This window comes from Papio anubis, chromosome 18 (assembly GCF_008728515.1).
Source record: "Papio anubis isolate 15944 chromosome 18, Panubis1.0, whole genome shotgun sequence".
NCBI classification, from domain to species: domain Eukaryota; kingdom Metazoa; phylum Chordata; class Mammalia; order Primates; family Cercopithecidae; genus Papio; species Papio anubis.
In genome coordinates, this window is record NC_044993.1 from 54,107,114 (window position 1) to 54,119,957 (window position 12,844).

At 45.5% G+C, this 12,844-nt stretch overlaps 1 protein-coding gene across 3 annotated transcripts in view; it reads left to right on the top strand.

Annotated features, from left to right (window-relative positions):
• Nucleotides 1-12,844, top strand: part of DNAH3 (dynein axonemal heavy chain 3) — a 208,189-nt gene that overhangs the window by 68,141 nt on the left and 127,204 nt on the right. For all 3 annotated transcript variants that reach the window (XM_021931814.2, XM_021931815.2, XM_021931813.2), the window contains 3 exons: nt 1,056-1,147; nt 7,207-7,321; nt 11,864-11,980. In XM_021931814.2, the coding sequence (XP_021787506.2) occupies nt 1,056-1,147; nt 7,207-7,321; nt 11,864-11,980 (324 nt within the window). The remainder of the gene's footprint in view (nt 1-1,055; nt 1,148-7,206; nt 7,322-11,863; nt 11,981-12,844) is intronic.

Here is a 12,844-nt window from a genome sequence, read left to right on the forward strand (position 1 = left end):
GGCTGATTCCTGCCTCTGCCTCCCAGGTTCAAGCTGTTCTTTTGCCTCAGCCTCCCAAGTAGCTAGGATTGCAGGCACCCGCCACCATGCCTGGCTAATTTTTGTGTTTTTAGAAGAGACAGAGTTTCACAATGTTTGACAGGCTGGTCTTGAACTCCTGATCTCATGTGATCCGCCCGCCTCAGCCTCCCAAAGTGCTGGGATTACAGGAGTGAGCTACCGCACCCAGCCAATAATTTTAAAGTTTCTAGTAGTCACATTTTAAAAGGTAAAAGGGTCTGGGCATGATAGCTCACACCTGTAATCCCAGCATTTTGGGAGATCAAGGTGGGAGGATAGCTTGAGGCCAGGAGTTCAAGACCAGCCTGGAAAACATAGTGAGACCCCATCTCTACAAAAAAATTTTAAAAAAGAAAAAAATTAGCCAGGCATGGTGCTGTATGCTGGTGGTCCCAGCTGCTCAGGAGGTTGAGGCAGGAGGACCACTTGAGCCTGGGAGATCAAGGCTGCAGGGAGTCATGATCACACCACTGCATTTCAGCCTGCGCAACAGAGCAAGACCCTGTCTAATTAAAATCAGCTGGGTGTGGTGGCTCACTCCTGTAATACGACTACTTTCGGAGGCTGAGGTGGGAGGATCGCTTGAGGCCAGGAGTTTGAGACCACTCTGAGCAACACAGCAAGACCCTATCTCTACGATAAATTTAAAAATTAGCCAGGCATGGCGATGTGTGCCTGTGGCCCCAGCTACTGGGGAGGCTGAGATGGGAGGATTGCTTGGGCCTGGGAGGTCAAAGCAGCAGTGAGCTATGATGGCACTATTGCACTCCAGCTTGGGAGACAGGGTGAGACTCTGTCTCAAAAATATTTTTTAATTGAATTTAAAAATAAGTTCCTCAGTCACACTAGCCACATCTCCGGTGCTCAACAGCCACCTGCCGCTTGTGGCTATTGTGCTGAGCAGTGCAGAAAAAAAACATCTCCATCATCACAGAAGGTTCTACGGACAGCACTGCCTTAAACAATAAACACTTGCTTTCCTCTTTTCTTTGCAGATCAGTGAGATTGTCGGCTATGAGATAAAGCCCACCGAAACGACCTGCCTCTCAAATATGCTCGAATTTGGATTCGGCAAATTCGTTGAAAAGTAAGGGCTTATCCCCTCCTTCAGGAAGGGTTTTGGTCAAAGGATCTGTAAGTTCCCACAGTGATCCGATTGGCCCCATATAGGGCTGTTTATTTTATTCTTTTCCTTGTGGTGTAGGGTGGCTTAAGGCTACTTAATTACCTCCAACTCCCAACTCGTACTGGTGAAGCTTCTGTTTTTAGCTGCAGAACTGCTGATGGGTTATGACTAGAAAATTGAGTCATGGATTTTATTTCAAAGGGAATTTTTTTTTTAATGTTTTTTGAACCTGAGCTTCAAGCCCAGCTGTCAGTGATTGGGGGCAAAACCATTCAACCTTTCTGTACCTCAGTTTCCTTTTCTTTAAACAAACAAAGCAACAACACTCTCTGAGCTTTAAGACTGTATGAAACCTGGTCCAAGAAAAAGTCTGTTCTCGCCTGGGCATCGTGGCTCATGCCTGTAATTTCAGCACTCTGGGGGGCCAAGGCAGGCAGATCAGTTGAGGTCAGGAGTTCAAGACCAGCCTGGCCAACATGGTGAAACACCCATTTCTACTAAAAATACAAAAGTTAGCCAGGCACGGTGGCACACACCTGTAGTCCCAGCTACTCAGGAAGCTAAGGCCAGAGGATGGCTTGGACCCAGGAGGCAGAGGTTGCAGTGAGCCAAGATAGTGCCATTGCACTCCAGCCTGGGCGACAGAGTGAGACTCTATCTTAACTAAAAAAAAAAAAAAAAAAAAAAAAAAGGTCTCTTCTCTTGCTTTCTTCCCTTCTCCGAATTCCCCTGGAGTTTGTGTGTGTGAGAATTTTGCTATTTGAATGCTATGTCTAGAACAGAGCTTCTCAGGACCCTGCTTGCTTTTCCACACCTCCTTCAGGGTGATGGTTGGGGAGATGTTACATTGCCTGGACTGGAGACCCTGCTAGGCAGGTGTGGCACCCAGACCCGCTACATCAGCATCAGCTAGGAACTAGCTAGAAGGTACATTTTCAGGGCCCACCCAACCCACATAATCAAATTCTGTGGATGGGCCCTGCAATCTGCACTTTAACAAATCCTCCAGGTCAGCACTGTCCAAAGCAGCATCCACTGGCCATGTGTGGCCACTGAGCCCCTACAGTCCAGCTAGTCTGAATTAGATGTGCTGTAAGTATAAAATACAGGCTTGATTTCGAAGACATACTACAAGAAAAAGGAATGCAAAATACCTAACAATTTTTAATGTCGATTAATATTGAAATGATAATATTTTGTATATATTGAGTCAAATACATTATTGGAACGAATTTCACCTATATCTTTTAATATTTTTTAAATGTGGCTACTAGAAACTTTATTTTATTTTATTTTGGAGACAGAGTCTCACTCTGTCACCCAGGCCAGAGTGCAATGGCGTGATCTCAGCTCACTGCAACCTCCACTTCCCATGTTCAAGCGATTCTCCTGCCTCAGCCTCCCAAGTAGCTGGGATTACAGGCTCCGTCCCACCACCACGCCTGGTTAATTTTTGTATTTTTGGTAGAGATGGGGTTTCCCATGTTGGCCAGGCTGGTCTTGAACTCCTGACCGCAGGAGATCTGCCCACCTCAGCCTCCCAAAGTGCTGTGATTACAGGCGAGAAACTTTAAAATTATATATGTGGCTCACTTTATATTTCTAATGGACAGCACTGCTCCAGGTGATTCTGATACATGAAAGGCTGAGAATTCCCCACTCATACTGCACCAGAGCAGGTCTAATTTAAGGCACTTCCCAGCTCTTGAATCTCTCTGTCACCTAAATACTTTGATGCCTCTCCAGTACCACCGCTATCTTCCTTATTAAGGAGCAGGCCTAGAGAAGCATACATTTTTATCAGGCGTAGGATAAAAATCCTTAGGTTTTTTTGGCCAAAGGGCCTCACTTTCTCCAAGTAAGATCTTTCCAAGAGACACTAGCTATTCAACACTTATGCTGCACTCAGCATTTTGTATACCTTAACCCTTTATATTTATTTATTTATTTATTTATTTATTTATTTTTTATCTTTAGAAACAGAGTGTCACTCTGTCTCTCAGGCTGGAGCGTAATGGTGCAATCTCAGCTCACTGCAACCTCCGCCGCCTGGATTCAAGCAATTCTTCTGCCTCAACCTCCCAAGTGGCTGGGATTACAGGCACCTGCCATCATGCCTGGCTACTTTTTGCATTTTTGTAGAGATGGGGTTTCATCATGTTGGCCAAGCTGGTCTTGAACTCCTGATCTCAGGTGATCCATCTGCCTTGGCCTGCCAAAGTGCTGGGATTACAGGCATGAGCCACCACGCCCGACCTTAACACATTTATCCATCACAAAAACCTAGTGTCCTAGGTCCTACAGTCCTAATATTATTCTCATTTTACAGATGAGGAAATAGACTTCAGATTATTAGCTGTTGATCACAGCTAGTAACTGAAAGAACGAACATTTCACTTAGGAAAGATTCAAGATTTGAACATCAGCAGGGTTCCATTACCAGGCGGGCCTTAATCATGACCCTTCACCACCAAAAAAGTAAACCCCTCTCCGGAGACAGCGAGTGAGCAAAAAAACATACAGCTCTTCTTATACTTTCCATGCACACATGTTCAACTGTGACCAATTCAGAAGTGGAAGCACCTTGGCTTTGTTTATTTCTGTGGTTCCATTTGTAACATGGGAAGCAGCTAGGTGATTAGAGTTAGGATTAGGAGAAAAGGCATGTCACCTGAACTGATTCCATGTCTGGAGACTCAGCCACCACCATTTAGGGAGGTGTGATATTGCATGTATTCCACCCACACCACAGTTAATGCAGCTTTATCACAGCTTATAGTTAATGAGCTTCTCCAGCACATTTTGGGTGAGGTCAACTCTTGATATATTTCATGAATTCCCAAACTGATTAATCCCTCATCTGTGCAATCATTTGCATTCTAAGTCATAACCTAGGGTAATTCATGAGGCCTGGTGCCAGCATTTGGTCTTATTTAATTGAACCCAAAAGCCTGTGATACGGGCATATGGGGACCTGAGGCCACAGGCCGCAGAGCCAGTGAGCACTGGAGGCTGGGCCTTGTGACTGCTTGTCTCATACTCATCTGGGCTGGCACCTGCCTTTATTAATTATTCCCAATATACACACTCATTTTGGTCGCCTCTCATAGGCCATATTTAAGTCAATGACCACACTGCTGAGGTCCTGATCAGTCCTTGTTTGTAATTTTCTGCCCCTAATCTTCCTCCCTTCTCAAGGCTAAATGAGGGTTCTCAGCTCTATTTAATTGGTCCTATTTGATTGAACACATGTGAACAGTTCTGTTAGTTCTGTTACTCTTTTTTTTTTTTTAAGATGGAATTTTACTCTTGTTGCCCAGGCTCGAGTGCAATGGCATGATCTTGGCTCAATGCAACCTTCGCCTCCCAGGTTCAAGCGATTTTCCTGCCTCAGCCTCCCAAGTAGCTGGGATTACAGGCATGTGCCACCACACCAGGCTAATTTTGTATTTTTAGTAGAGACAGGGTTTCACCATGTTGGTCAGGCTGGTCTCAAACTCCTGACCTCAGGTGATTCACCCGCCTTGGCTTCCCATAGTGCTGGGATTAGAGGATTGAGCCACCATGCCTGGCCTAGTTCTATTGCTCTTTCTAAGAAAGAGAAGGGAGAAGGCACATTATAAGGGTGGAAGAAGAAACATCAGGGTAGGAGTCCAATTAGGAGGAACTGGCGTCAATACCCAGTTCCAGGACTCCCTGGCTATGTGATTTTGGAGACGTCACTTGCTTCCTCTGAGTGTTGGTTTCCTGACCTATGAGTAAATATCAGATGGTCTCTTCTACACTGAAGGATACAATGAAAGACAGGGCTGAGGCAGAGAGAACGGTCCCTTTTTCCACTTCCAAGAACTTGGCTTTCCAATTCTTTGCCACACCTGGGTTTTAGGACCCAGATCTCCATGTGGGCACAAGAAGAAAGGAATTTGTTTGCCCCTTCTCTCTCTCCCTCTATGCCCCTTTCTGTAGAACAGAGAGGCCATGGACGGGTGGACCCAGTATCAGGAAAACAGTAGGTGTTTTTGAAAGGGGAAGGGATGGGAAGTGGAACAAGACCCATCACATAAATTAACAGAGGTTCAAAATCTGAATAAGAAATCAGAATACTGGCCGGGCACGGTGGCTCACGCCTGTAATAACAGCACTTTGGGAGGCCGAGGCGGGCGGATCGCTTGCGGTTAGGAGTTCAAGACCAGCCTGGCCAATATGGTGAAACCCCGTCTCTACTAAAAATACAAAAATTAGCCAGGTATGGTAGGGGGCACCTGTAATCCCAGCTGCTCGAGAGGCTGAGGCAGGAGAATCGCTTGAATCCGGGAGGCAGAGGTTGCAGTGAGCCAAGATCGCACCACTGCACACCAGCCTGGGCATCGCAATGAGACTCCGTCTGGGGGAAAAAAAAAAAAAAAAAGAAATCAGAATATGGGCAAATTAGGCATAAACAAAGATGGAAAGAAGAGGTCTTATTTTAGTGACCTTACAACAGTGGTTCTCAACTGGGGGCCATTTCCCACCCCTAAGGGACGCTTGGAAATATCTGGAGACATTTTTGGTTGTCACAACTGGCAAAAGATGGGGACAGGGCTGGGGAGTCTGCTGCTGGCGTCTAGTGGGTAGAGACCGGGGATGCTGCTAAACACCCTAGAAGGTATGGTACAACTCCCCATGACAATTATTCAGCCTATGTTAGTTTGCCAGGGCTCTTCAAAAGATAAAGCAATAAATTTAGTTATAGTCTAATTGGCTTTTAATCAAGATTCATGAATCAGGGCAGCCTCTGTTTTCCAAAACAGAATGAGAGTTCCCACTGGGCAGTAGCACAATGGTAAGTTTTATAAGGAAACAGAACAATACGAAAAAAAAAAAGATTAATTTACGTCAGGTTATTTTTTTATAAGGGTTCAAGCAGAGGGAACTTCCTTATTCTCTGACTCAGGTAGACTGGAATCTCCTGTTTTCAGGAAAAACTGTCCTGTTCTGGGATCTATCTCCTTCCTTAAAGATTCAGTTTGATTACATGCCATTTAGCGTGAGTGACTCCATTTTGGTTTCGTCTGGTCTGCTGGGGTCTAGTGCAGGAGCTCAGTTCAGAATAATGACCTGCTGTTATTTTTGTTGAACAGGCTGCTCTTACAACATACCACAGACTGAGTGGCTTACACCACAAACATTTATTGTCTCATAATTCTGGAGGCTTAAAGTCCAAGGCCAAGATGTAGACAGAGTTGGTTCCTTCTGAGGCCTCTCTCCTTGGCTTGCAGATGGCTGTCTTCCCCTATGAATTGTCATGGTCTTCCCTCTGTGTGTCTGGGTCCTAATCTCTTCTTATAAGGCCACGAATTATAGTGGATTAGGGCCCACTCTCATGACTTATTTTAATTTAATTATCTCTTTAAAGATCCTTTCTCCAAATAGAGTTACATTCCGAGATATTAGGGGTTAGAATTTCAATATATGAATTTTCGGGGAGACAATATTTAACCCATAACATGGCCCAAAAAAGTCAATGGTGCCAAGGGTGAGAAACCCTTTCTCAAGGGTGAGAAAACACTGGTGGTAGCTGGCAGATCTTAGAGCAGGATAGTAAACCTTTTGGTCAAGTTAAGGGCTTTTGGAGATTCTCCTAAGACTGAGCTGAAATTCCTCCTCTTTTTTTTTTTTTTTTTTTTGAGACAGAGTTTTACTCTGTTTTCCAGAGAGGAGTGCAGTGGTGCAATCACAATCTTGGCTCACTGCAACCTCTACCTCCCAGGCTCAGGCGATCCTCCCACCTCAGCCTCCTGAGTAGCTGGGACTACAGGCACATACCACACCTGGCTAATTTTTGTGTTTTTAGTGGAGATGGGGTTTTGTTATGTTGCCCAGACTAGTCTCGAACTCCTGACCTAAAGTAATCCTCCCTCCTTGGCCTCCCAAAGTGCTGGGACTACAGGCATGAGCCACCACGCCTGGCCTGAAGTTTCTCCTTTGATATGTCTTCTCTGCCTCCTGTTGATGTTGCTGTTGCTGTGTTCTCTCTTTAGATTGGAGCCCATTGGTGCAGCCGCCAGCAAGGAATACTCTCTGGAGAAAAACTTGGATAAAATGAAGTTAGACTGGGTTAACGTGACATTCAGCTTCGTGAAATACAGAGACACTGTGAGTCTCACTCCCAACTGCAGCCCCCTCCTTGAAAGCAGCCCCATTTATTATGCAGTAGATTACAGAAACAATTCATTCAGAACGGCGACAGAACTCACAGAGGAATAATCTCTCACGTCTTGATTGTTTCCTCCTGTCTGCCTTTCTGTGTTGCTCATCTTTCCTCTCAGCACCACCAAAGATATGCATTCTTCAAATCAGAAAGGCCTTTTGATTCAGAGCAAGAAGTTTTCTCAGTGCAAAGGAACCAAGCAAGCCTCCTAAATCAGCACCTCCCAGTGAAGGTGCAGGCTTGTACACGATTCCAAAGCTTCCCAGTCCCCTCAGAAGCACAGCGGCAGACAATGACTAGTGTTTCTCAGATGTTGATGCTTGCAGGAATCACCGGAGATTTTGTTGAAATGCCGGTGAAATGCCGGTTCTGATTCAGCAGGTCCGGGATGGGACCTAAGATTCTGCAGCTCTAACAAGCTCCCAGATAATATTGATCAATTTTGAATAGTAAGGGTGTAGGTTTCTTTCTTTTCACTTGCACTTGTAGAAAACAGGAGTTTGTACAGTGCATGCGAAGGTGCATACACCTGAAGCGTTTGCTCAGCTGTCTTTAGGGTCTGGCTTGCTTTGGGGATAGAGTGTGAGGTAGGGATGAGAACTGCAGCTCTGGGGGAGCTGTAAATCATGGAGGCAATAGGTTGATACACACATCCTGCAGACCATTGGTTCTTTTTTTTTTCTTTCTTTCTTTTTTATTTTTATTTTTTGAGATGGAGTCTCGCTCTGTCACCCAAGCTGGAGTGCAACTATGTGATCTCAGCTCGCTGCAACCTCTGCCTCCCGGGCTCAAGCGATTCTCATACCTCAGCCTCCTGAGTAGCTGGGATTATAGGTGCCTGCCACCACACCCAGCTAATTTTTGTATTTTCAGTAGAGATGGGGTTTCACCATGTTGGCCAGGCTGGTCTTGAACTCCTGACCTCAAGTGATCCACCCGCCTCGGCCTCCCAAAGTGCTGGGATTACAGGCGTGAGTCACCACATCAGGCCCAACCATTGATTCTTAAAGCAGCACTTCCAAACCTGCATTGTAGAATCATCTGGGATGCTTTAAAATCTCCCAATGGATTCTTCCTGGCTCCTCTCCTCCCAGAATGCCTGGGCATCCGTATTTTTAAGGCACCCCTGGTTTTTCTCATGTGCAATGTGGATTGAAAACCAAAGGCTCCCAAGCCTCCCTCCTCCCCCAGGCTGCATGTTATCTACTTGTGACTTCTTTCCCTATTCAGCTTAAATGGTTGGAGTGCCTTGATTTCACTCAAGGAAGAGCTGTAGGGGTAAAAAGGTGTGATCCCTTTCTTCACCTAGCATGAAGGTCATTCATGGCCAATACTCCTATAAATATAAAGACAGATTAACAAGAGAAAAGCATTAAAATTTTATTTATTCAAAGTTTTACATGACATTGGAACCCTCAAAACTGAAGACCCAAGGAAAACTGTATTTTTGGGCTTAGGTTTGATGAAGAATGGACAGCTGTATGGAAATGAAATTGAACAAAAGAGTGTGGTATAATGGTCTAGACTGGGTGGAAGCCTAGCGAGACCTGCCTGTTCAGATTCTTCTTGGTCTTTCTGTGTAGCAGTCCTTCCTCCCAGGCATAGGGCAAGACCCCTCAGGAACAAGGGTCTTGTGACGCACTATGGGACGAGGTTGCTCAGAGAATTTCCTTATGGCCTGCCGCCTTGGTCAGAGTAATATTTCTGGGTTTTATGGCTTGCTTCGGGAAAGAGGAGTTTAGTTTCTATGGACTGCCTTAGGGGAAAGATAAAGGAGCAGGAGAAAGGAAGAAAAAGATGAACAGAAAGATCTTGCTTCCAAGGCCTTCCAATGTCCTTCAGTGCAAAATACTCAGCAAATCAAGGTGCAATGCTTCGGGGTATTGTGGTGTTCTGAGCCCCAACAGAACTATACATGACCCAATGAGAGGGAAGAGAGCTGAGAGTACAGGGCCTCATTACTGAGCCTCTCCCAGCAAGGGTGACCCAGCCACCATGGGTCTAGAAGCGTGCCTACATGATCAGCTTGGACATTAGACACTGCTGTAGAGGCTGTTGGGGTGACAAGAGGAGTGTAAGCTAGGAACCTGGGGAACAGTTCACTTATACCTGGCCAGTCTGCAGAGTTTTTGCCTAAAGTAACTATAGGCAAGGATCAGTAGCTAAATGGGGATCAAGAAACCACTTTATTAATAGCCCAGCACACCTCCCAGTGCTGAGCTACTGGTAAAACATAGATAAGAGAATACATGCCAGGCCCAATTTAGCCTCCTAGATTAGACTTGAAAGAAGTGAGAACAGAGCGAGAAAGACCAAACCTGCCCCAGGGGTCAGACCCTTGTCAGCTTGCTTGCCACAATGGCCCAGGAGAAAAAGTGCCAACCACAGGGCCTGGCCTTTAAGGCACACCTTAGACTTTACCTACTAGTAAAACAGGACCACTTGGTCAGGCTTGGTAGCTCACACCTACAATCCCAGGACTTTGGGAGGTACAAGTGAGAGGATCACTTGAGCCCAGGAGCTTGAGAACAGCCTGGGTAACATAGCAACACCTGATCTCTACAAAAAAAAAAAAATTAGCTGAGTATGGTGATGTGCGCCAGCTACTTGGGAAGCTATTTGAGAAGCTGAGGCAGGGAGATTGCTTGAGCCCAGGAATTTGAGGCTGCAGTAAGCTATGATTGCAGCATTACACATTACACTCCAGCCTGGGTGACGGAGACCCTGTCTCAAAAAAGACCCAATAAATGTATAAAACAAGCCAGGCATGGTGGCTCACGCCTATCATGCTTGTAATCCCAGCATTTTGGGAGGCTGAGGCAGGCAGATCACTTGAGGTCAGGAATTTGAGACTAACCTTGCCAAGGTGGTGAAACCCCATCTCTGCTAAAAGTACAAAAATTAGCCCAGCGTGGTGGTGCTTGCCTGAAATCCCAGCTACTCGGGAAGCTGAGGCAGGAGAATCAATTGAATCCGGGAGGCGGAGGTTGCAGTAAACTGAGATCATGCTACTGCACTCCAGCCTAGGCGACAGAGCAAGACTGTCTCAAAAATAAATAAATAAATAAATAAATAAATAAATAAATAAATGAAACAGAGGTCCCCAAACTTTCTTGGTTCACAATGCCTTTGTGTCTAACTACTTTTTTCACAGTGCCCTTAGGCCAAAAGAAATACCTAATAGCTTTGTTTATGCAGTAATTAGGTCCAAACAATTTAATAAGGATTTATGCTCTAACAACTTAGCCACTGTTTGAAAAAAATACACCTACAATAAAAGAAAAAATAATGGTTGTATTTTATTTTTAAATAACCACAATCATTTACTTTGAGTTGGCTGCGGTGCCCCAGGGCACTTCAGTTCACAGGGTGGAAACCGCAGGTCTAGGCCTAACTAGTCAGATTAGCAGCTGATCTTCCTACCGGAGGGAAAGGAGAGCCAGGAAAGCAAGTGGAGAAGCAGGAACACAGGGAAAGGGGCAGAAATCTTCCTCCCCAGCAAATTCTATCTGTGAGTCTTGGATTAGACTGTATTTGACTTCTGCAAAGGAGGTGGACAATAAATGTCTTTAAAAAAATTTTTTTAGAGATGGGGTCTTGCTATGTTGCCCAGGCTGGTCTTGAATTCCTGGGCTCAAGCAGTCCTCCTACCTCAGCCTCCCAAGGAGGCTGAGATTACGGGCATGAGCCACCTTGTCCAGCCTAAATATCTTTAATAACATTTTCAAGGAAGAAAGTAGAAGTCCTATCCCCTGCAAGACATAGATTCCTACCCCATGAGAGTGGAGTTCTGAGCTGTGAGGTCCTAAGGGATCAGCATGAAAAATGGGGAGGTGGCTGGATGCAGTGGCTCAAGCCTGTAATCCTAACACTTTGGGAGGCTGAGGCAAGAGGATCACTTGAGGCCAGGAGTTCGAGACCAGCCTGGGCAACAGTGAGACACCATCTCTTAAAAAAAAAATCCAAGCTGGGCACGGTGGCTCATGCCTGTAATCCCAGCACTTTGGGAGGCCGAGGCGGGTAGATCACCTGAGGTCAGGAGTTTGAGACCAGCCTGGCCAACATAGTGAAACCCTGTCTCTACTAAAAACACAAGATTAACTGAGTGTGGTGGCATTTGCCTATAATCCCAGCTATTCGGGAGGCTGAGGCAGGAGAATCACTTGAACCCAGGAGGTGGGCGTTGCACTGAGCTGAGATTCCACTGCTGCCCTCCAGCCCAGGCAATAGGAGTGAAACTCTGTCTTAAAAAAAAAAAAAAAAAAATCCAGGCATGGTGGCATATGCCTGTAGTCCTACCTACTTGGGAGGCTGAGGCAGGATGATCCCTTAAGCCCAGGAGTTTGAGGCTGCAGTGAGCTAGGATCGAGCCATTGCACTCAGGTCTGGGTGAAGAGACCCTGTCTCTAATAAATATATTTTTTAAAAAGGAAAAAAAAATGGGGAGGTTTCACAATTTTGACAAGGTGGGGCGGCTTTGTTTACAGGATACAAGCATCTTGTGTGCAATTGATGACATTCAAATGCTACTCGATGATCACGTGATAAAGACCCAGACCATGTGTGGCTCCCCATTCGTCAAACCAATAGAAGCAGAATGCCGGGTAAGAGGAAATGAAGTTGAATGCTTTGAGATGTTTCATTAGCCCTGCGTTTCTCAGAGGAGGGGAAAGGTTTTCAAGTTCAGTTAACAAAGAAAGTTGCTTTGTCCTAATTGGAAAAAATAAATAAATAAATGACACAGTGGCTCACACCTGTAACCCCAGTACTTTGGGAGGCCGAGGTGGGCAGATCACCTGAGGTCAGGAGTTCAAGACCAACCTGGCCAACATGGTGAAACTCTGTCTCTACTAAAAATACAAAAATTAGCCAGGCGTGGTGGCAGGCGCCTGTAATCCTAGCTTCTTGGGAGGCTGAGACAGGACAATCACTTGAACCCAGGAGGCGGAGGTTGCAATGAGCCGAGATCACACCATTGCACTCCAGCCTGGGCGACAAGAGTGAAACTCTGTCTCAAAAATAAATACATTGATTAATTAATGACAAAAAACTGAAAGCAATAACCATCCAAATAAGCATATGGCATGCTGAGCCTTTGCAACTGTCTGCCAAAAGAGAAGATGAGATTTGAATGCACCAAATACACGTGCATTTGGGAAGCATCTTATGGGCTGTGGTACTCTAGAATGTAAGCTACCTGAAGGTAGGGGTTTGGCCTCCTGTGCTCATTGTTTGGAGCAGTGACATGGGCTAACGACACAAACTCTGAAGCCAAATGACCTGGGTTTGAATTCTGGCTCTGCTCCTTATTAGTGATGTGACCTTGGGCACATTACTAAACTGTTGTGTTTCAGTTTCTACATCTGGAAAATGCGGTTTGTAATCACATCTACCTGGTAAGGCTCTGGGATTAAATTGGTTCCATATACTTAAAGCACTAGACCATTGCTTGTCACAGATTATGTATA